This window comes from Cetorhinus maximus, chromosome 9, assembly GCF_964194155.1.
Source record: "Cetorhinus maximus chromosome 9, sCetMax3.hap1.1, whole genome shotgun sequence".
Taxonomy (NCBI): domain Eukaryota; kingdom Metazoa; phylum Chordata; class Chondrichthyes; order Lamniformes; family Cetorhinidae; genus Cetorhinus; species Cetorhinus maximus.
This window is the reverse complement of record NC_135887.1, coordinates 15,704,798-15,729,141: the sequence shown is the minus strand read 5'-3', so window position 1 is coordinate 15,729,141 and position 24,344 is coordinate 15,704,798. Positions and strand designations below refer to the sequence as shown.

At 42.9% G+C, this 24,344-nt stretch overlaps 1 protein-coding gene across 9 annotated transcripts in view; it reads left to right on the top strand.

The window, feature by feature from the left end:
* Positions 1–24,344, top strand: part of LOC144684399 (kinase suppressor of Ras 1-like) — a 202,577-nt gene that overhangs the window by 92,150 nt on the left and 86,083 nt on the right. For all 9 annotated transcript variants that reach the window (XM_078548123.1, XM_078548128.1, XM_078548121.1 and 6 more), the window contains exon 2: positions 11,513–11,653. In XM_078548123.1, the coding sequence (XP_078404249.1) occupies positions 11,513–11,653 (141 nt within the window). The remainder of the gene's footprint in view (positions 1–11,512; positions 11,654–24,344) is intronic.

Sequence of the window (24,344 nt, the reverse complement as noted above, 5' to 3'; positions counted from 1 at the left end):
TCCATAATTGCAGCTCATTACTTGCTTAGCACAAGAGGCAATTGATGAAGAAAGTGAGCTTTTGTCTAAGCTAGGGTGGCCATATTTTCAAAAGTGAAAACCTGGGACACCGAGGTAATGCTCCCTCACAACGCGGACAGATTTTGCTTTGTAGCTCCTCAGGTGTAGCAACTTCTCCATTTTTATCATTGTGCTACCTGAAACAAGTGAAGTGACCATAAACTGGTGCCTTTACATATTTTCAAAGCTGAGTCTCTGCCAAGTCCCGAGGAAACCACGCTGTGTGGTGTAAACAACTTGGACAAGTGCGCCCACCCCCCCCCCCCAAAACTTGCCAGCCATTTCTTGCCCGCCTCACCTTCTCAAGGCAAATAAGGATGGGCAATAAATGTTGGCCCAGCCAGCGAACCCACATCCCATGAATGAATTGAAAAAAAAGCGTTATCCAGAAATACAATGTTGCGCTGTGGGCCAAAGCAGCAAATTTAGGGTGCAAATGCAAACCATATTCAATTCAAACTTATTCTGCTTCTGCAAAATAAATGGGAAAGCTGAAAACTGGGGCATTTGAACCATTTTGAGGAAATGGTTGGGTCACTGAGATGTTTAATGAGAAACCAGGACAGTCCTAGCAAAATGGGGACATCTGGTCACCCTAATCTAACCTTAGATTGTGTCTTTTTCCTGCACCTCGCCCTCCTCCCGTGCTCCACAATGCCCCCCCCCACCCTCCTCCTCCCCAATCCAATCCTTCTCCAAGATAAAAGCAAAATACTGTGGATGCTGGAAATATGAAATAAAAACAGAAAAAGCTGGAAAAACTCAGCAGGTTTGACAGCGTCTGTGGAGAGAGAGAAACAGAGTTAACGTTTCAAGTCAGCACGACTCTTCTTCAGAGTTAAAGAGAAGTAGAAATGTGATGGAATTTATACTGTTTAAGGGAGGAAATGGAGCAGGTAAAGCAGGATAGAAGGTCAGTGATAGGTGGGGGCTAAGGAGTGATCGACAAAGATGTATGTCATGGGCATAAGACAAAGGGAATGTTAATGGTAGTGATGAAGGCTAAAGAAGGTGCTGATAGTGGCATAAAGGTAAGAAAGCAGAATGTGTTAATAGCAGAACAAGGGTCAGTGCTCTGAAAGAACAACATAGAAAAGTGACAGATGGCCCTTTTGTTGGGGTGGTGGTGGTAGGGAAAAAAGGAGGTTTAAAAAAAGGACAAAACATTAAATGAATGAAAATAAGTAAATAAATTTTTTAAAAATTAGAAAAGGGCTGAAAATGGAGGAGAGAGTTCATGGTCTGAAGTTGTTGAACTCGATGTTAAGTCCGGAAGGCTGTAAAGTGCCTAATCGGAAGATGAGGTGCTGTTCCTCCAGTTTGTGTTGGGCTTCACTGGAACATTGCAGCAGGCCAAGGACGGACATGAGAGCAGGATGGCGTGTTGAAATGGCAAGCGACAGGGAGATCTGGGTCATGCTTTCAGACAGACTGAAGGTGTTCCGCAAAGCGGTCACCCAGTTTGCGTTTGGTCTCCCCAATGTAGAGGAGACTGCATTGAGAGCAGCGAATGCATTAGATCAAATTGAAGGAGGTGCAAGTGAAGCACTGCTTCACCTGAAAGGAGTGTTTGGGCCCTTGGATGATGAGGAGGGAAGAGGTAAAGGGGCAGGTGTTGCACCTTCTGCAGTTGCATGGGACAGTGCCATGGGAAGGGGTTGAGGTGTTGGGGGTGATGGAGGAGTGGATCAGGATGTCACTGAGGGAATGGTCTCTATGGAATGGTGATGGGGGGGTGAGGGTGAGGGGAAGATGTGTTTGGTGGTGGCATCATCATGCTGAGTAGGTAGAAATGGCAGAGGATGATCCTTTGAATGTGGAGCTGGTGGGGTGAAAAGTGAGGACAAGGGGGACCCCATCATGGTTCTGGGAGGGAGGGAAAGGGGTGAGGGCAGAGGTGTGGGAGATGGGTTGGACACAGTTGAGGGCCCTGTCAATCAGTATGCCGGGGAGAAACCTTGGTTAAGGAAGAAGTAAGACATGTTTTGGAAGGTAGTATCATCAGAACAGATGCAATGGAGGCGAAGGAGCTGAGAGAGTGGGATAGAGTCCTTACAGGAAGCAGGGTATGAGGAGCTGTAGTCGAGGTAGCTATGGGAGTTGGTGGGCTTATAATGAATATTGGTGGACAGTCTATCACCAGCAATAGAGACAGAGAAGTCAAGAAAGGGAAGGGAAGTGTTAGAGATGGACCATGTGAAGGTGATAGAAGAGTGGAAATTGGAAGCAAAATTGATACATTTTTCCAGGTCCAGATGAGAGCATGAAGTGACACTGATACAGTCATCGATGTACCGGAGAAAGAGTTGTGGGAGGGGCTCTGAGTAGGACTGGAACAAGGAATGTTCTACATACCTCATAAAGAGACAGGAATAACTGGGACCCATGTGGGCACCCTTGGCCACACCTTTTATTTGGAGGAAGTGAGACAAGTTTAAGGGGAAATTGATCAGTGAGAGAACAAGTTCAGCCAGGCAGGAGAGTGGTGGTCGATGGTGATTATTTCAGCCTCTGTTCAAGAAGAAGCGGAGAGCCCTCAGACTACCTGGTGGGGGGTGGAGGTGTAGAGGGATTGGATGTCCATGGTGAAGCGGAGGCGGTTAGGTCTAGGGAGCTTGAAATTGTTGATATGACGTAGGGCATCAGAGGAATCGTGCATGTAGGTGGGAAGAGACTGGACAAGGGGAAAGAGAATGGAGTCAATGTAGGAAGAAATGAATTCTGTGGGGCATGAACAGGCTGACACAATGGGTCTACCGGGACAGTCCTGTTTGTGGATTTTGTGAAGGAGGTAGAAGCGGACTGTCTGGGGTTTTGAGACTGAATTTTGGCTGATAGTTTTGACTGAGAATGGACACATTCCTGGGTGGACAGGGTTGAAGAATGAAGACATTATTATGAAATCATGTGGAAGGTAGTTTTCAGAGGTTTAAAGGAAGTTATTTGCTAATTAAGTGATGTAGCTATTCATCTGCTTTAGTTCCTTGATCAGGTGACCTGATTATATATTATTTAAACTAGCCTGTACAAAGATTTGTTTCCTGAATATTTTAGTTTTCATTTTAAATGTCACACAAAATATAACTTGGAATAATTCTTTTTAACAGGCTTTCAATTTGCATTTACTATCTTTTACCATCAGATTTGTACCGCTATTTAAATGTATTTCCAACACCTCTGTTGACGTGGCTTTTGGGGGATTTTTAAAAAAAAGAGTGGCACTCGTTTTCTTGCTACAACAGATAATACTATCTACCATCTGTATGCCCAGGGGACTAGAATGGAAAGTTCCCCAGTCAAGACTGTCTGAAACACAGGGTACCTGATACTAAAAATAACAGCTTGTAAAATAAGCTGCCTGGAGTTGGGCCAAATTGTTTGTTGCAGGTTATTGGCTTAAAGCACTCAATTTAAGCTAAAAAATTGATTCTTTAAAAAAAGTATATTGGTAACCAAATGCTAGAATTTGGGGCTTGATTATTTATTTTTGTTCATAGCTGCAGCTCTTTCATTTAATTAATTTAAATACTTTTCATGATTTCATAGGACTTAATAGGAAAGTGTATGAAAGAATCCTAAACCAATTTTCAGCAGAATCCCAAACAAAATTAAATCAGCTGTGGCATATCAAATTATTGCAAAATTAACAGAACTACCTGTTTCTGCTATGCTGAAATCTCATTTTGAGACCAATTTAGTGTTGTTGACTAAGTTCAGCTTTGGGATAAGGATTATTTGCAGTAAAAAGTTGTGTCTAAATAGAAACCTCAAATACATGATATCTCGGTACTAAACAGGTCATAGAGTGCAAGGCACTTGGAGTAAAACCACAAAACACGTACAGCTTTGTTTTAATGTTTGCCCCAAAAACACATTATGCAGATCATAGCCTCAGATTACTAATGTTCTATGGTGCTGTAATTAGGAGTAAAATAATACTCCCTGAAACATCTCTGACCTCCAAGCATTAAAATAAAGATTTGTGCCTGGGGTTACTCACTTGGCAAGCTGTTGATTTCAGCCATGTCATGGGAAGGGGGTAACTAAAAACAAAACAGATTATCTTGCCTTGAAAATGATGTTGACTGAGGGATAAATATTAGCCCAGGGACAGACAGTAACCCCTGCTCTTCTTCAAAATTGTTGCTGTGAGATCTTTTAACTTACATCCAAGAGGGTAGATGGGGCCTTGGTTACTGTTTCATCCAAATGATGGCACCAATGACAGTGCAGCATTCCCTCAGCAATGCTCCTCCCACCATGCAGCACTCCCTCAGCACTGGTACAGGGGAGCGTTAACCAGAATTATGGGGCTCAAAACCACTAATTTCTGATTCAGAGGCAAGAAAGCTACCCACTCAGCCATGGCTGATACCATTCAAAATGTTTAGTGAGTTGGTCACTGGTGTGAAAATGAGTATGTGTGTTCAGGAGAATTAGGAGGCAAAGTTATGATAGGGAGAGACGTATAACACACTTGCTGTATGTGTGTGACAGCTAGGTCAGTCAGTTACAGTTGCCACTTAAGAAATCGAAAAATTTCAATTCACTTCCACCTAGTTTACCTAGGAATGATAATGAAAATTTGTCGTTTGCACAAGCATGGAGGCAATGATTGTAAAGGCACAAGTAAGGTGGGTTTGCAACTTCGTTGAATACATGATACTAGACGAGCCAAGAAAATATCTTACGGTGAACTGAAGCTTGATAAAATCCTACGTGATTGTCAGTTTCAAAGATATGAGAATTGCGTAAAAAAATCAATTTAATAGGAAATCATGGCATCTGAATTGACATATGAGAGCATGATGCCTCTGACAGGAAATGTGGTATAAGATTCACAAAGGCACGAGAAAGTTTGAAGCAAGATCAGTCTAGCTAGTCAAGAAAAGAGAGCCCAAAGGAAATTGAGAAAAGATCAGCACTTCAGTCAATCTGTCATTTTATGCCTTTGTGCATTGGAAAACATGCTCCGCGTAAATCAGATTGTTCAGTCATATGAGAACCCACAACCTGCATTAAATTAGAGATGAATCATAGGCTGTCATTATAGCAACATTGCACAAAGCATTATTTCAATATTTTTCTTTATCTGTATAATATAAATCTCAATGATCAAAACAATTCTGACTTGTTAAAGTATTTCGCTCTCGTTTATTTTTTTTCTTTGGGAAGGAGGGTCAATAACTAAAATTCTTCTTTTAGGCTTCAGAAGATAATATATTTACCTGACCTCTGAAGTTAATCAAGCCAAAAGCTATTGTTCTACCCAATTTTTTCCTCCCTTGTAAATTGACAAGGACAATATTTTTTTAAAATTCTTTTCCTTTTCACATGACAGCGATTTTATATTTGAAAAATGTTCAATGGGAATCCCTCTGCTAACTTGCTTAAACAGCTACTATTCAAATAAGAGCCTCGACAATATCAAGGTGCTACAAAGATGGTTACATAACAACAGAAAACACATCGCAGGAGTATGCAGAGTTAGCAAGTGAACCAGAGTGCGTGACAGCTGTGAATGATGTTCTGCTGTATATCTTACAACAATTCATGTGCTTAGTGGATGAGGGAGCAGGCGTGGAACCTCTGGCCTATTTTCATCTCTTTGCTCACCCTGCCTCTCCAGAGTTGGCCACTTGCAGCCTTAAATTTGTTTGAATCATTTAATGCCATGGATCTTTGCAACAGTATATAACTTGTTTTTCATGTGAGTATAGTTAATACATACAGTTGGAACGTAGGATACCAAAACTTATAAAATAGATAGCATAAAACATTTACCTGATCTTTTAAATTGAAAGCTTGTTTGATACCTTCCATGTGGGACAATTACATCACCTGTGTACAAAGGATTCTCCAATATTGCTGATAGAAGAGACATGGCATCTAAGCTTGTCATCTTGCTGTTGCACGCTGTTATTATGCAGTAGCAATGTGAGTGCTACTCTTCATTAACAGGATGCTGCCATCAAGCCAAAAAATGTTCTGCCTATCAGACAAATGAGCAATGTGGTATATGAATTTGAGTGCCGGTTTGATGCCAGGTATATAGGTTGTACGTCCCAACGATTGGCGGATTGTATCAAACAGCACATTCCCCTCGGCTGCTCCCGGCAGGCTAAGTACTGACTGTACCCAACCAGCCCGTGCTTGCAAAACTCAAAACGTAGTGTCCAACATTAGGTGTGATACCGCAATTGGACAACACCTACTAAACAATCCTGATTGTGCCAAGAGTTACACTGAAAACCAAGTTAAGATTGCCCGTCGGGCTCATAGTGCTAGAAGCCACGTATATTCACACACGGGCCCTGTCCTTTGCAGACAGAAGGAACATAACCACACATTGTGCCCTTTTCAACTAAACAGAAGCTTGAGGAACAGTCAGTCATTCCCTGGTTCATTCCCCAGGGGCAATGCAATGACCAATCAGAGTCGACCTGTCCAGTTTGAATTGGAACAAATCTGGGCAGTTAACTGTGCTATGCTGCATTCTCCATGGCAATGCCCCCACCAATCAGAGCCCACTTGCCAACCAATCAGCACACTCTTCTCATGCAGTATAAATTGTTGTTTCCTCCATTACATTTTGGTAACTTCTTGCGAGCTATCCTGATGAGTGCAAGACAAAAAGCTTTGACAGCATGTCTCTTTTTCAGCAATGCTCAAATACTCCCAATGTTCCTCTTTTATATACTACACTGATTATAATTGTTCATTTTCAATCCTAGAGAATGTTGTTTAAATATTTTTAAAATTCACTTTGCTGGTTGGGTCAGCATTTATTGCACATCCTTAGTTGCCCTTGAGAAGGTGGTGGTGAGCTGCCTTCTTGACCCTTCTGCAGTCCATGTGGTGTAGGTACACCTGTAGTGCTGTTAGGAAGGGAGTTCCAGGATTTTGACCCAGCAAAAGTGAGGAATGGTAATACGTTTCCAGGTCAGGATGGTGAGTGACTTGGGAGGGGAATTTCCAGGTGGTGGTGTTCCCATGTATCTGCTGCCCTTATCCTTCCAGATGGTAGTGGTCGTGGGTTTGGAAGGATAAGGAGCCTTGGTGAATTCCTGCAGTGCATCTTGTAGATGGTACACACTGCTGCTACTGTGCGTCGGTGTTGGAGGGAATGAATGTTTGCAGATGTGGTGTCAATCAAGCAGGTTGCTTTGTCCTGGACAGTGTCAAGCTTCTTGAGTGTTTTGGGAGCTGCACTCATCCAGGCAAGTGGAGAGTATTCCATCACGCTCCTGACTTGTGCATTGTAGGTGGTGGACAGGCTTTGGGAAGTCAGGAGGTGTTACTCATCGCAGGATTCCTAGCCACTGACCTGCTCTTGTCGCCACAGTATTTATATGGCTGGTCTAGTTCCGTTGCTGGTCAATGGTAACCCCCAGGATGTTGATAGTGGGGGATTCAGTGATGGTAATGCCATTGAACATCAAGGGGCCGATGGTTAGATTCTCTCTTGTTGGAGATGTTCATTGCGTGGCACTTGCGTGGCGTGAATGTTACTTGCCACTTGTCAGCCCAAGCCTGGATATTGTCCAGGTCTTGCTGCATTTGGACATGAACTGCTTCAGTATCTGAGGAGTCGTGAATGGTGCTGAACATGGTGCAATCATCAGCGAACATCCCCACTTCTGACATTATAATGGAAGGAAGATCATTGATGAAGCAGCTGAAGATGGCTGAGCCTAGGACACTACCCTGAGGAACTGGTGCACAAGTGTTCTTGTTGTGCATGTTGATTTCAACATGTCAGTTTGCTGGTGATTGTGGAACCTAGATATGTGAAGCTATCAACAACCACCAGCAGCATTGTCAGCGCTGATAAATGGTGGTATGGCAACACCCTGGTCCATGATTTGTCTTTCTGATGCAGACAATCAAACCAAGCTCTTTACAGGCGTGAGAAAGTCTCTCATGTTGTTGAAATCAACACATACTTTGCAAAAGCTGCAGCTGTTATGTCTAAACTGAGCAAGTGTGTGGAACAACAACAACTTGACCCAGAGCACAGAAGTCTACCAAGCCTGCGTCCTCAGTGCAGAGTAGGGAGACCTGGGCAACATATGCTAGGCAGGAGAAAAGGCTGAACAGTTTCCACCTTTGTTCTCTTACCAGTTCAGAGGCCCTGGAGCATGATAATTCCATCAGCATGTACTCATTGCTCAACCAGATTCATCAGATGAATGACAGCTGTATACCCAAGACCTTCTGCACAGTGAATTGACCACTAAGTAATGACCTGCTGGATGTCCACACCTCCACTACAAGACCACTTGCAAGCAAGGTAAGATGATGGTGGACATTTACACAGACAACTGGGAGATTGTCGCTGATGACTGTGACCTCTGGAGGTTGACTGTTCAGAGGGGCATTGGAAGAAGCGAGGAGAAATGGAAAGCTCAGCTAGCCAAGAAGGGGGCCCAGAGAAAACGGAGGCCAGCAAATCCTGCACCTTTTCATCCTGTGCCTTCTCAACCCACTCTCGCCTCCACAGCAAATGTGGCAGAGACTGCTGTGCCAAAAAGGGCTCCTAAGCCACACCACTCGATACTTAACACAGACTTGACCACTACAGTGCAAGCCATTGTCTCACGAGCCAGAAGGCTGCCAAAGTAGCTGTTTAAAAGTCAATGTTCACACTTCAGCATTTAGCTATTAGAAAAACAAAATACAGCAGCTCAAACTTTGCACGATTTTATAATTTCTGGTATCATAAACCATTCAATGGGCAGGACAGCAGACAAATTAATTAAAGCCTCAGTAACTGGATATTAGAAAGTGTGAAGGTCAATTTTGCCCTCAATTGTCATCACCCTCTTTTATATTAAATTACCTTGCTTCTGCTCTGATGGCATGAGGTTGCGAACTTAAATGACAAATTGTAAGCCCAGGCCCTATTATTGTGGCACAATATTGAAGTGATACTACAGCAGGCAGGTGAACCAAGATGTGTGTTTCTTCATTTGGATTTTAATTTCATATACTTCAACCCTGCAGAATAAATGGCTCTTGCAATGGTAGATATCTTAATCCTACATATCGATGCTCCAAGAGAATTAAAAAAGGGACCTCTATGTTTACCTTCCTACAGTTCCTACATTACAGCAGTGACTACACTTCAGAAAGTACTTAATTGGCTGTAAAGTGCTTTGAGATATCTGGGCATTGTGAAAAGCCAGGTATAAATGGCAGTCTTTTTTATGGCAAGTTCGAATAAAGCTTAAAAGGTTGAAACTTTTACACTGTACAGCAGACATGGATAAAACACCAACAATTCAAGTAGTCATCTTGCTTTGTGGCAATTTCTGTGGCATTTTCTAAAAATACTAACCTGATTTATTTTTAAAGGCCTTGTGGTTTAGCCAATGATTTAAGTGAAAGTATTAAGTAGAGAGAGTACAATAAAGCCTGTTATGTATTTGAATTCTTAAACCAAGATTTGGTTACTTCATAAGCTGTAAAATTTTAGGATCCAAGTTTTTGAGTAGTGGTATGTTGGCAAACTGTGAGGTTACGCACAGGGCATAAGCGGTGTGGTAGGTCATTCCTCAAAGGATGATTTTCTGATCTGACCCATGGTGTTGTGCAGGTTAGTTGTTTCATGCTGCCCTTTTGCAACTTCTGGTAGCTGGTCACAGATGGCATCTGTCAGTAAAACTGTCAGTAAATCTTGAACATTAATTAAAACCTCGCAGTATTTTGCATTAATGAATATATAATTTATGGTGTCTAATGAATCATTATGCAGCACAACAGAATGGACAATAGACAATCTTACTTTATTGTGCAACTAAATTAGTTATTACAAAAACTAAGACATTTCCTATTTGCAATTTTAGTTTCACAGATTTTAAAAAAACACTTATTTGCAATCTATTTAAGACACTAAATACATTAGCTAAAAGCTGTTTACGGTGCTATTTGTTTTCAATATCCACTAATACTGCCAATGTGTAATGAATGACTGGATGTAGTAGTTATAGTCTGGATTTTATGGTTGGTGGTAAACAAATCATACGAGATATTCATTGCATTTACACTTGTATGTGGACTTTCTATGGACTTCTGCAAAACTTGTGGTTATTAGAGAGGCAAAACAATACACTGCCCTCTGCAGGAAATCTTGGACCTGTCTGAACAGGGCATGTAATGGTGTGTCCCTTAACCAATTAGTTCAAAGAATCCTTACTGAATACACAGAGCCTAAACTGAGAAGTACAAGTTTAAACGTTTAGCTCAATGATAAATAATGTATAGAAAGCAAATAGAGGGAAAGAAAGATGGGATTAAGAGAGTTAAAAGACAGGAAAAAAGAGTGAAAGCAAAATTTAACTTTTCAAAATCTTGAACACTAATTAAAATTTGAAGGAATGAGACTCCGCACCTTTAAAGATAAATGTCCTGTGCCAAAGAGGTTTTATAGTAATGATTTAGACTTATCATGCTTCTTAAATATTGAATGAATAAACCCTAACTTTTTCTGGCGTTTTAAGTGATTATCTTGTGGGCAGGTACCACCAATTTATGCCCTTCCATAATTTGAATGCCTAGTTTCACACTTTATTGTTACTCTTGGAATGAAGCTTCCGGAGCAGCAGGGCAACTTGGACAGCAACTTCCTGACTTCATGTTTGACTGCGCATGTGTGGACACCAGAAGTTGCTGTCTGGTTTATTCCTGTAACAATATTGAACACTGTTAGCCTCACTGTTGCTCTTACTTCAAAATTCAGGCCTTTGTTACTGTATGCCCATTAAGTTCCATCTGCCCTTTAAGAGAAAGGTGATTATTGGTGAACTCTTCTTTTATCATGTTTTGGAATCTGATGCCTTCATTGTCAACTCAGCCACACCTTGAATAGCATGCAGACTTAAACTTCTGCTGCTTTGCCCCAGCACCAGTTTTTTCATCCTTAACTTCAGAGGGGCGCTCAGTACTGTTTCACAGTGACACATCTCTTTGCCAATGGTCAATCTTTGTGATTTCTATGACTGTGATTGTTTGATAATTAGTATTGACTTGCAAGCAGTTTTGCTAGTATGAACTTGTACCCACTTGGAGCTGGACTGAAACGACCAAACTTGATTCCACTAGCAGCAGAAACAAAAGATTAAAATGATACCAGCTGTGGAATTGAAAAATAATTGTTCTAAGCCATCCTTCCACCATTGATACTACTTGAGGAAATTCAAAACTTAATTCCTTGGAGAATTATGGTAGCATCTTTGCTCCAAAAAGTTACATTTTTAACATTGTTCAGAAAAGACTTTAAATTAAGTAGCATCTGTGTAGCTCATTCTATTTAGTTGTCATACCCAGTGTTCAAATTTTTGTTTTGTAATCATATATTTTGGGCTTGTTTATTGAGTGTTCAGTATTTTTTAGTTGTCATTTTATTTAGTGGTTTATACTAACTAATCGTAGTTTATTTTTCATTTATCAGGTGAAAATTGTCAAATATATTAGTAAGCAGTTACAATGCAAGCATAAGGTAACACCCAGTGAGCGAACATCTGAACTGGAGAGCTACCCCCGACTAAGCGATTGGTTCCGTACCATTAACTTAAGAAAAGAAGTAATACAGGTAGGTTTAATTTTGTTTCTTTTTTTACCCGATTATGTTATGTGTGTAACACTATGCAATGTTTTGTGTAGGGGAAATTAAACTTGTAGGGCTACAGGGATAGTGTGGGGGAATGGGACTGATTTGGATTGCTCTACAGAGAGTTGGCATTGACTCAAAGGGCCAAATGGCCGCCTCCTGTCCCAATGTGATTCTATGACTCTCTACAACATTGGCTCGAGAAGCCGCACAGCCACTCGTGTTTCACTCAACTTGAAACTCTTACATATTTCAACATATTGGTAATATTCAGTTAATGCAATGATGTTCCAGTTAAGTTAGCACTGAAGGGGGCGTTATATTTGAGGCAGTAGTTTTTCCCTGCTTTGGTGTTTCTAGAAGATTCTACAGTAAAGTTGACCTCACTACAATTAATTTTGTTTGTATTTAGTTGTCATAACTTACTGAACGTTGCTGTGAATCATGGCATCCTGTGTCACATTAGGCAAGATGTCAACATGCTTTTCTGTTGACATTATGTGTGGTGTTTGTAAGTTTGGACTTGCCTAATAATGAAAAGTGCTTTAATAACTGCTTGGATGGCAGGGATGTGCTAACTGTTGCTGTAAGTTTGGTGTAGATTTTCTCAAGTTCCTCAATGAAAGTCTTGCATTTAGAGCTCTTCATGAACTCAGTGTCTCAAACCCCTTTGCAACCAATAAAGTTGCAATTTAGGAGACATGGCATCCAATTAGTGCACAAGAAGGTCCCTGATAAAGCAATGTGATAATGACTAGCCTGTTTTAGTGGTGCTGGTTATCAGCCAGGCCACTGGAGAGAACTCCACTGCTTTTCTTCAAAATAGTGCCGTGGAACCTTGCCTGCCTTCTGAGCTGGGCACTAGAGCCTCTGTTTAACGTCTCATCGACAGGTAGCACCTTCAACAGCACAGCACACTCTCAGTACTGCACTGGAATGTCAGCCTTGATTTTTATGCTCAAGTTTCAACCTTGAGCCCATGACCTTCTGAGTCAAAGGCGGGAGTGTTAGCCCTGAGCCACAGCTGACAATTAAAGCTTTAATCTTAATTTTGGGTGCTGTGTGATCTCAGTAAGATCCGTGGATGTATCCTTTCCCAGGCTGCTGCTGGTGTTAAATCTATACCAAAAACTGGTGATCGATATTGAAGCAACAATTTGATTTCAATTAGCATTATGGTGCAGAGGAACGTAAAATTAGATTTAATTGATCTGCTTGAACCACAGCAGCTGACATTTTATAGTTAAGTCAAGATAGAACAGATGCACTAGAAGCCACTGAGTTAAAATCCATTTAACTTCTTCGTCTTTTCACTCATATCCCTCCCCATTTCTGCCCGCCCCAGTTACTGTGCCATTTCATTTTGAAGTGTATGTAAACTATCGGATTAATGGCTTTGTGGTGCATTCTGTGCAGGACCCTTTTAAGTGCTGAAAACTGAATAAAATATTTGTTTTGCAATAAACAGATTCCATGTTTATGTCCTAAAGTGCACAATGATGTACCATGTATCATGCTATTTACTGATAATGTAGATGTTTCTTTCACTTTTTATAACTCTTTAGTTTTCTCTCCTATCTTGAAGGTGATAGCTAATACAGGGAGAGAAAAGAGCAAGCTTAATAGAGAGCAGATGTATGCATGTTCTATGCTCTCTTGATGTGTCCTCCACTGTTTCACCTGAGTGTTTCTTTCAAAAAAAAAGTTTTGAACCTAAACAAGCAAACTCTTGTTGGAGTATTTAAACATGAAGGACATAATAGTTGACATAACCCAATATCTGCAAAGTACACTTGCAGCAAATGACTTTTGGAATTGGAAGGTAGCATAAGGTTTTTGAGGTATAGTGCCTCGCTATGCCCCAAATCAGATAATCTAGCTTGGATCAACCATGTGTTTTTTCTGTCTTTTATTTTAGTACCATATCATGTAGCGCATCCACCCAATGTGCTATCAATAGATCTATTTTCTGAACATTTGGGTTTTTTGGATTTGTGCATCTAACTGACCACTACATTTTTGCACATCTACAGCTAAAGCCGCAAGTTGTAGTGTTTATATGTTAAGACATAAGCAAAGTTGGGACTTTTTCTCTCATCTAAATAAACTGCAGTAATTTACTGGATTCTGTAAATATGGTTTGGCCTTCCAAGTTTGCCAGCAATGAGGAAGTCTGTTTGACATGAGCTGCAAGTCATCTAAAATAGAAAGTCGATGTTTATGCAAAGGCTGAGTAGTATGCTGCTGACATGATTGCAAAGTTTCAATAATGAATCATTTGGTATTCTAACGTGGGGTGACCCTATTCTCTGCAACAATAGAAGATTACGATAACATAGTCAACACTAATGCCAGCTGAAGCTGCCATCAAAGTAATTGGTTGTGGACATTTTCAGTTTTTTTTGACAAAATGGGACAATAAACATTATAAATAAGTAATCTTTAAAAAAAAAATCCTATGACAACTGAGAATAAACATGGATAATTTTGGTTCCTGAAGAATGTGCTCATGCAAAGCTATGGTTAGAGAGAGCTTATCTTAGAGAAGTGCCATAACATTTAGTAACTGCCTCACCTACCATGGCGCTGCCCACATAATCTGACACTTGGTTATGATTCGTGACTGAGAGAACACTGTTTAACCCGGCCAGTCCTTTAATGCCACTGCTCAGGTAATTCCTGTGGGCTAATGGTTTCAAGAGGCACACCCTGAGGTTAATTAGAGGTTAATAGCTGTGGGAAGTTTCTGTTGATTATATGCTGCTCATAAATCTCTGCTTCCTGCCCTTGAGGAGAAGCCACATTGTTAAGGTCAGTAAAAGCATCAGGAAGTGAATGGCTTTCTTTTCAAACATTTGACACATTATATGTTGCAGCACCGTAGATTAAAGGTGTGCATGTGTGTATATTATACATGTATATATTGTGTTTAATACATTTGTGTGTATTATTTAAATTTATATTTTGTGTGTGTATATAATTAGAGCTAGGTTTAGCATCAGTGGGTATGCCAATCATTATTAACACCTTCATATCTGTTATGTGCTTCTGTCATTTCTTTGCTTCCCTTTATTCTTTGTTATAAGTCTGCTTACATTAGCTTGGTGGGTGGGATAGATAATCTAGGCTGCCATTAATGTATAACTGTTAAACAGGAAGTGTGGTTCTGCGGAATGGATCTAAAAACTGTTAATTTGTCACCACTCCTTTCCAGCAAACTGCAAGTTTGGGCATGTTCATGTATTCTTTTATTCATGATTTTATGCTTTTTTTTTGCTTTTATGTAATATTTAGCTTTCTATTTTCTCTTCTTTCTTCTGGATCGCACAAGCGGAAAAGGTGTTTTTCAACTACAGTCTTTAGCAGTTCAGTAGTGTAGTATGCATTTGTGCTACTTTCTGCCTTATTATTCTCTTCCACACATGCACATTCTCTCTGTTCCTCTTTCACAAAAGGAACAATATGGGAAGGAATTTCCTTTTTTCTAGCTGGTCTTCCTTCTAGGAAGATAGGCCACTTAGCCCCTTGAGCCTGTTGCAAATTCGGTTCAGACTATAGTCCTCCATTTTAAAGATTCCCAGCTGTGAACTGTGAAGTCTGGTTTGAACTATGTGGCTTGGATCAACACCCAGTTACTGTATACTTTGTAATGGAGATGTAGAATGCTGGTGGAATGCAAGATGAAAAGTGAAGGGTGATTAATGGTATGATCAAATGCATCGAAGAAATACACATGAGTAATTAGCTTTATATGGGTACAAACTCCACTCAAGCTAGGTGCAAAGTATGTGAGATTTAAAAAATATATATACCACATAAATTAATACAACAAGTTGGTTTTTAAAAAAAAACCCAACAGAAATGGAAAGTGCAGGAAACACTCAGCAAGTCAATCTGCATCTGATATCAGCTGTATACCCCAAACATTAATTTATCTGTTTTCTCTAGAGATGCTGACTGACCTGCTGGTTGTTTCAAGCACTTTCTGTTTTTGTTTCAGGTACTGGCAGTGCTTTGTTTTTGGTATTAAATTGTGGAAAAAGTGGATTAGGCAGAATAGAAAGGAAAACTTGAGACTAGAGGAAGCAAACAAAGGGGAGGGGAAGCAGGGTTTATCAAATGACAAGTTGCACTTTTGCTGATATTGTGCTTATCACCGCCTTTCATTGTCTCTGCACCAGCCAATTATTAATGTTTCTTCTTTGACCTCTTCGATAATTACACTCATTTTTCAGTGTGGTTGCATTTTACCTTATTAACCTCTTTTTGTGCCAACACTTCTTTCCTGTTGCAGTTCTACACAAACTAAAATGCTTTTTGATTCCATCTGGTTTTTGTGTTCTCAGAACATTTGTCTACGTAAATAAACGTTTTTCCTTACTTCAAATTTAGTTTTTCTCTTGGCTTAGAGGTAGCAGCCTTGCGACCGAATCAGAAGATTGTGAATGCAACCTTTTTCCAAAGACCTGAGCACAGAATCTAGGCTGTCTTTGGTGCTGTACTGTCAGGTGCCATCTTCTGGGTGAGAACTTAAACCAAGGCCCTCAGGTGCCTTAAAATTGCATGACACAATTCAAAGAGGAGTAAGAATGTTTCACCCAGTATCCTGACCAACATTTATCTGTCAACCAACATCATTAAAACTGATAACCTGGTAATTTATTGTATTGCTGCTAAAATTGGAAAAGTGAATACACTTCAAAAGGACTTGAGTGACTCTGAAATGTTTTAGGACTGAGGTCATGAATGTCTGCATTCAAAGGATCATCCTCCGCCATTTCCGCTAACTCCAGCATGATGCCACCGCCAAACACATCTTCCCTTCACTCCCCCGGCGGCATTCTGTAGGGATTGTTCCCTCCGGGACACCCTGGTCCACTCCTCCATCACCCCCTACTCCTCAACTCCCACCTATGGCACCTCCCCATGCCCACGCAGAAGATGCAACACCTGCCCCTTCACTTCCTCTCTCCTCACCGTCCAAGGGCCCAAACACTTTTTTCAAGTGAAGCAGCATTTCACTTGCATTTCCCCTAACTTAGTCTACTGCATTCGTTGCTCCCAATGCGGTCTCCTCTACATTGGAGAGACCAAACGCAAACTGGGTGACCGCTTTTCAGAACACCTTTGGTTTGTCCGCAAGCATGACCCAAACCTCCCTGTCGCTTGCCATTTTAACACTCCACCCTGCTCTCTTGCCCACATGTCTGTCCTTGGCTTGCTGCATTGTTCCAGTGAAGCCCAACGCAAACTGGAGGAACAGCACCTCACCTTCCGACTAGGCACTTTACAGCCTTCCGGACTGAATATTGAATTCAACAACTTTAGATCTTGAACTCCCTCCTCCATCCCCACCCCCTTTCCGTTTCTTCCCCCTCCCTTTTGTTTTTTCCAATAATTTATATAGATTTTTCTTTTCCCGCCTATTTTCATTATTTTTAAATCTATACCTGTAATGCCCTGTCAGTCTTTCCACCCCACCCCCACTAGAGCTGTACCTTGAGTGTCCTGCCATCCATTCTTAATTAGCACATTCTCTTAGATAATATCACCACCTTCAACACCTCTTTGTTCTTTTTGTCTGTGACATCTTTTGATTATCTGCTCCTATCACTGCTTGCTTGTCTCTACAACCCCCCACCCCCCAACAACTTCTCTCCCCGCCACAACTTCTCTCCCCTCACACCCCCCCCCGCCACCTTAAACCAGCTTATATTTCACCCCTCTCCTAATTTTACTCAGTTCTGTTGAAGGGTCATGAGGACTCGAAATGTCAACTCTTTTCTTCTCCGCCGATGCTGCCAGACCTGCTGAGTTTTTCCAGGTAATTCTGTTTTTGTTTTGGATTTCCCGCATCCGCAGTAGTTTTTTGTTTTTATGGTCCTGAATGTGGCTGTACAAATGGAATTTTCTGTGCCTCAATATAGGTTTCTTTTGGTTTGGCGGCTGGAGGTAGGGCAAGAGAAGGAGGGAAAGACAGACCAGTCTTGCTTCTTGGTCCCTATTTGGCTAAAAGGAGATATAGACTATAATGATTGATTTGCTCTGTAATTTGACCTCGGTCCTTGCAGTACCTCCCTGATTCAATGGAAATTTATTTAATCTTAGAATTCTGTGACAGCACATTGGTACATCAAAAAAATGTTCATTTTTCTACAATTTTAGTTAATCTGGATCAGTGTATTTTTTTATATATATAAATAGCAAGTCATAAACTATCAAGTACATATTTTCCTTTCGTGAATGTAATCAATTAAAATTTTATAAGGTCATTGTTTAAAGGAGTGCATTAATTTAAACTTCTGGTTCAATAATTTTTGGAAGCCCTAAACATTGGCAAATAGAGCTAAATAAATTGATAGCTGCCAAAAAATCAAAAAGCATCACCACTCAAGTGTGTAATGGACAGTTTGCATGTTTACCTCTCCTTCAAATGTAAAGGATGATTTTTCTCTCTCTCTGCATCTCTTTACTTCGCCAGTGAACACACTGTAAACAAGGTTACGTAAATATCCTAACAAATCCTATTCAATTAGCTAGTTTAAATTCAAATGCTTTAAAATGAAGCCTTGGTCAGTCTTGTTAAGTTGCATTTTTCAGAATATGGTTACAATTAAATGTTAATGACAATAATGAGTAATTTCGATAAAGTATTCTGTGTATATTTTAGAATGGAACTCATGGTTTTTAGCCCTGGACAGTAGTGGTATTGTCACTGGATGAGTAATCCAGTGACCCAGGGTATTGCTCTGTGAAACTGGATTCGAATCCTGCCATGGCAGACGGTGACATTTGAATTCAGTAAAAATCTGGAATTAAAATAAACCATTGTCGATTGTTGTAAACACCCATCTGGTTCACTCATGTCCTTTAAGGAAGGAAATCTGCCATCCTTGCCTGGTCTGGCCTACACGTGACTCCAGATCCACAGCAATGCGGTTTACTCTTGTACGCCCTCTGAAATGGCCTAGCAAGCCACTCAGTTGTATCAAACCACTAAAAAGCATAAAAGAAATGGAACTGGACGGACCACGTGGCACCAACCTAAGCACTGGGAACAACAAAGTTGTTCCTGCAACATCTTCCTCACTAACACCTGGGGGCTAGTGCCAAAATTGGGAGAGCTATCTTACAGACTAGTCGAGCAACAGCCTGACACAGTCATGCTCAGAGTCATACCTTACTGACAATGTCCCAGACACCAACATCACCATCCCTGGGTATGTCTTGTCCCACCGGCAGGACAGACCCAGCAGAGGTGGAAACACAGTGGTATACAGTCAGGAGGACTGACTGCACTGAGAGTCCTCAACATCGACTCTGGGCCCCATGAGGTCTCATGGCACCAGGTCAAACATGGACAAGGAAACCTCCTGCTAATTGCCACATACTGCCCCGTCGTCTCATCGTGGCCCCCCCGACCCCCCATCCCCAGCCGATAAAACAGTACTCCACCACTGGAGGAAGCACTGAGGGTGGCAAGGGCACAGAATGTTCTCTGGGTGGGGGACTTCAATGTCCATTACCAAGAGTGGCTCGGTCAGACTCTGCAATCTTGTTTTGCAGTGATGCTGAAGGACGTGGGACGGAATTGTCCCTGATTTGCACACAGTGTGGCAGCGGGTGGGGAAAAAAGTAGTTTTACCCACCGGCTGCAATGGTAGGTTTATGCGCTGTACCATCCTATTCCCACCTCATTAATTATGTAGCCACAGGAAATGTGCCCTCTCGCTGGCGGGCGGCCTCTAGTTTGCCCGCCATATCGTTATCTTGCAGCTTCCACACACGTGGCGCAACATTTAAACTGCGGCCATGTGGCACCCCCCCCACCACCCCTCCCGACCTTAAACCAGCTTATATATTTCACCCCTCTCCTATTTTTACTTAGTTCTGTTGAAGGGTCATGAGGACTCGAAACGTCAACTGTGCTCTTCTCCGCCGATGCTGCCAGACCTGCTGAGTTTTTCCAGGTATTTCTGTTTTTGTTTTGGATTTCCAGCATCCGCAGTTTTTTGTTTTAATTTTAGCACATTTCTCAATGCTTGCATCGCAGGACTGCTCCAGTGAAGACATGGCCCCAAAAGCCAAGAAGAGCGCAGCTCCCCCTGATTCAGTGACGCATCCCTGGGATGCCTTCTGGATGCCATAGAGGCCTGCCGTGATGTCCTCTACTCCCCCACTCTGGCTGCTGGAGGCCCATCAGTCTCACCGCTCTGGCTTGGGAGGCAGTGATAGAGGTGATCAGTGCCAATGCTGCACACAAGGTCGGCCATCGAGTGCAGAAAACCGATGAATGATTTCATCTGTGCTGCCAGGGTAAGGTAAGGATCTTATCACTCTGAACTCACACACCTACAAGGCCATCGCACATTCACTGGCATCTCACTCTCTGTCAGCTCAAGGAACATCACCACTCGCGCTCTCTCTCACACACACCCTCACATCTCCATCTGGCCTCACCTCCTCTGGAGCCTCCTCAGCCAAACAGATCAACATGTGCCCCCACACGAACCCTGGGATACAGCCCTAGCCCTGCGGTCATTGAAAAGCCACACATACCTTACGGCTGGTCTGGTACGTGGAGACCTGCCTGTGAGCACCCCCCCCCAACACCAAAAATGGTGTGGTGCTGCCTGTGAAGTCTGGTGCTGATGAGCGCAAGTGCTGCCCCGAAGCAAGGTGGGCAAACAAACCTTGAAGTCCCGAGCGAAGTGCAGCTCTCCAGGTGCATGTTGCTTACGTACAGTTGGGAAACACGTCGGTGTGCAATCATGCCAACATGTCCGAATGATCCAGTGTGGGGGGATGATTCCAGTGAGCAGGGCTTCTAATGAGATCCTAAACTATTGAAATTAGGTTCCTGATGTGCGGTGACGGGAAATGAGGTCTGCCGTTGACGGGTGGAGTGGACGATCGCAAATTGGTTTCACGGCGGCATGAAATCGATTTTTGGCCGTCTCACCATAATGCTCCCCCCACCCGCCGTGATACCTGCCCCCATCGGGGCCTGAAAATTCCATTCCTAGCCGCTAGACTGGGCCTGCAGCAGGTGATAAGGGAACCAACAAGACGGAAAAAGATACTTGACCACATCCTCACCAACCTAACCTGCCTGCCGCAGATGTACCTGTGTATGACGGTATCAGTTGAGTGACCATCTCGCAGTCCTTGTGGAGTTGAAGTCCCGTCTTCACGTTGAGGATACCCTCCATCGTGTTGCGTGACACTACCACATGCTAAGTGGGATAGTTTTCGAAGAGATCTAGCAACTCAAGTCTGGGCATCCATGAGGCGCTGTGGGTCATCAGCGGCAGCAGGATTGTATTCGAACACAATCTGTAACCTCATGGCCCAGCATATCCCCCACACTACCATTTCCACCAAACCAAGGGATCAACCCTGGTTCAATGTAGAGTGCAGGAGGAAATGCCAGGAGCAGAACCAGGCATACCTAAAAAATGAAGTAAAAACTGGTGAAGCTACAACACATGACTTCTTACATACCAAACAGCATAAGCAACAAGCAATAGACAGAGCTAAGCGATTCCACAGCCAACAGATCAGATCTAGCTCTGCAGTCCTGCCACATCCAGTTGTGAATGATGATGGACAATTAAACAACTCTCAGGAGGCGGCGGCTCCACAAATATCCCCATCCTCGATGGGAGAGACAACACATCAGTGCAAAAGATAAGGCTGAAGCATTTGCAGCAATCTAAAGCCAGAATTGCTGAGTGGATGATCCATCTTGGCCTCCTCCGGAGGTCCCCAGCATCACAGATGCCAGTCTTCAGCCAATTCGATTCACTCCACGTGATATCAAGAAATGGCTGAAGGCACTAGATACTGCAAAGGCTATGGGCCGTGACAATATTCTGGCAATAGTATTAAAGACTTGTGCTCCAGAACTTGCTGCACCCCTAGCCAAACTGTTCCAGTACATCTACAACACTGGCATGGCAATGTGGAAAATAACCCATATATGTCCTGTACACAAAAAGCAGGACAAATCTAACCCGGCCAATTACTGCCCCATCAGTCTACTCTTGGTCATCAATAAAGTGATGAACGGGGTCATCGGCAGTGAGCAGGCGCAATAACCTGCTCACTGATGCTCAGTTTGGGTTCCGTCAGGGTCACTCAGCTCTTGACCTCATTACAGCCTTGGTTCAAACACGGACATAAGAGCTGAACACCAGAGGTGAGGCGGGAGTGACTTCCCTTGACATTAAGTCAGCATTTGACGGAGTGTGGCATCAAGAAACCCTAGCAAAACTGGAGTCAATGGGAGTTGGGGGAAAACTCCACTGGTTGGAGTTGTACCTAGCACGAAGGAAGATGGTTTTGGTTATTGGAGGTCAATCATCTCAGTCCCGGGACATTGTTGCTGGAGTTCCTCAGGGTAGTGTTGTAGGCCCAACCATCTCCAGCTGCTTCATCAATGACCTTCCTTCCATCATAGGGTCACAAGTGCAGATGTTCGCTGATGATTACACAATATTCAGCACCATTAATGACTCCTCAGATACTGAACAGTCCATGTCCAAGTGCAGCAAAACCTGGACAATATCCAAGCTTGGACTGACAAGTGGCAAGTAACAGTTGTGCCACACAAGTGCCAGGCAATGACCATCAACAATGAGAGAATCTAACCATTACCCCATGACATTCAATGGCATTACCATCGCTGAACCCCACACTATCAATATCCTGGGGAGTTACCATTGACTAGAAACTGAACTGGACTAGGCTACAGGAGCAGGTCAGAGGCTAGGAATCCTGCTGCGGGTAACTCACCATCTGACTCCCCAAAGCCTGTCCACCATCTACAAGGCACAAGTCAGGAGTATGAATACTCCTCACTTGCCTGGATGAATGCAGCTCCAAAAACACTCATGAAGCTTGACACCATCCAGGACAAACGGCCCACTTGATTGGCACCCCACCCACAAACATTCACTCCCTCCACCACTAAAGAACAGTGGCAGCAGTGTGTACCATCTACAAGATGGACTGCCGGAACTCACCACCTTCCAAACCCATGACCACTACCATCTAGAAGGACAAGGGCAGCAGAAACACGGGAACTCCACTGCCTGGAAGTTCCCCTCCAAGCCACTTGCCATCCTGACAGAAATATATCGCTGTTCCTTCACTGTTGTTAGGTCAAAATCCTGGAGCTCCCTACCTAACAGTGCTGTGGGTGTGCCTACATCACATGGATTGCAGCAGTTCAAGAAAGCAGCTCACCACCACCTCCTCAAGGGCAATTAGGCATGGGCAATAAATGCTGGCCGAACCAGCGATGCCCAAATCCCATGAATTAATTTTAAAAAATTTCCATGTAGCCTAACCTAACTTCTCTGTCTGCAACCCATAGTGTTTTGTGGTAACAACTATCATCGGTTATCCTGTCTGGCTCATTAATGCTCTTTAGGGTAGGAAATCTGCCATCCTTAACCAGCCTACACATGACTCCAGACCGACATCAATGTGGTTAACTCTTAAAGGCCCTCTGAAATTGCTTAGCAAGCCACTCAGTTGTACCAACCACTATAGAAAAGTTGAACTGCAGTAGTTCAAGAAGATGGCTCAGCACCACCTTCTCAAGGGCCGTTAGGGATGGACAACAAATACTGGTCTAGCCAGCGATGCCCACATCCCATGAAAAAATAACTAGATCCATTATCCATTATATTTTTTTTTGTGCAGTCTTGTATCAACTGTCTTGAAAATCCTTTTAAACCACATCTGTGTTTCCTGTATCTGACCTTGTGTATTAGTTTGACAAGGTCGATGAAACATCACCTACCATTTAGAAGCCTATGTAGCACACGTTCCTCTAAATAGTTAGTAATTTCTTCTGTAATCGATGTTGTTTTGCATGGAGGATTCCCGCATACCCAAGGCGATAATTTACAGCCAACTGAGCATCAGAACCTGCACCATAGGGTGTCCCAAACTTAGGGCAGAATTTTTTGCTCAGCGCACAGGTGCACACCTGACATGCTCGAGTGTAAAATAGCGTACGGATGACATCGGGTGAGCGTCCCGACGTCATCGCGCACTCGTGCGATGTTTTGATCGGGCGTGCGCAGGTGCCGGAGCTGCGCCCGCCATTAATTAAGAGGCCAGTTAAAGCCATTAAAAAGGCAGTTGATGCTGATTTTTTTTTTTCCCTTGTGACTTTGTGCTCGTCGCACGGGCAAAGCGGGCATGCGGCCAGCTGACAACTTCAACAACCTCATCCATGGGTGGGATAAAAAGGATCAGCAGCATTACCAGTGAGAGTAGTGAGGAGTTGGGTGGATAGTTTGCTGCTGCTGACTTATTGGTATATGGCAGCTTCATCTCTGTCTGGAGCTACATTGTTAGCATTTTCAGGCTTCATTTCAGGACTCCTTGTTGTCCCCAAGGACCCCAGAGAATTCAGATACTGTGGCCTCTTCCAGGTATCAGACAGCCTTCCCTTACCCTGGTAATGTGGATTGTGGTCTCCACTGGTGGCACCGCCTCTGGGGAGGAAGAGAGGGGCAGAAGGTAGAGGAGGCCAGGTGTCCCTCTGCAGCTTCCAGGAGAGCGACCTGTGGGAAGAGGGGTGCAGGGCCAGCAGGTAGTCCAAGGCAGAAGGGGCCGCAGAAGACGCCATTATCCTGCTGCCAGGGTTTACAGG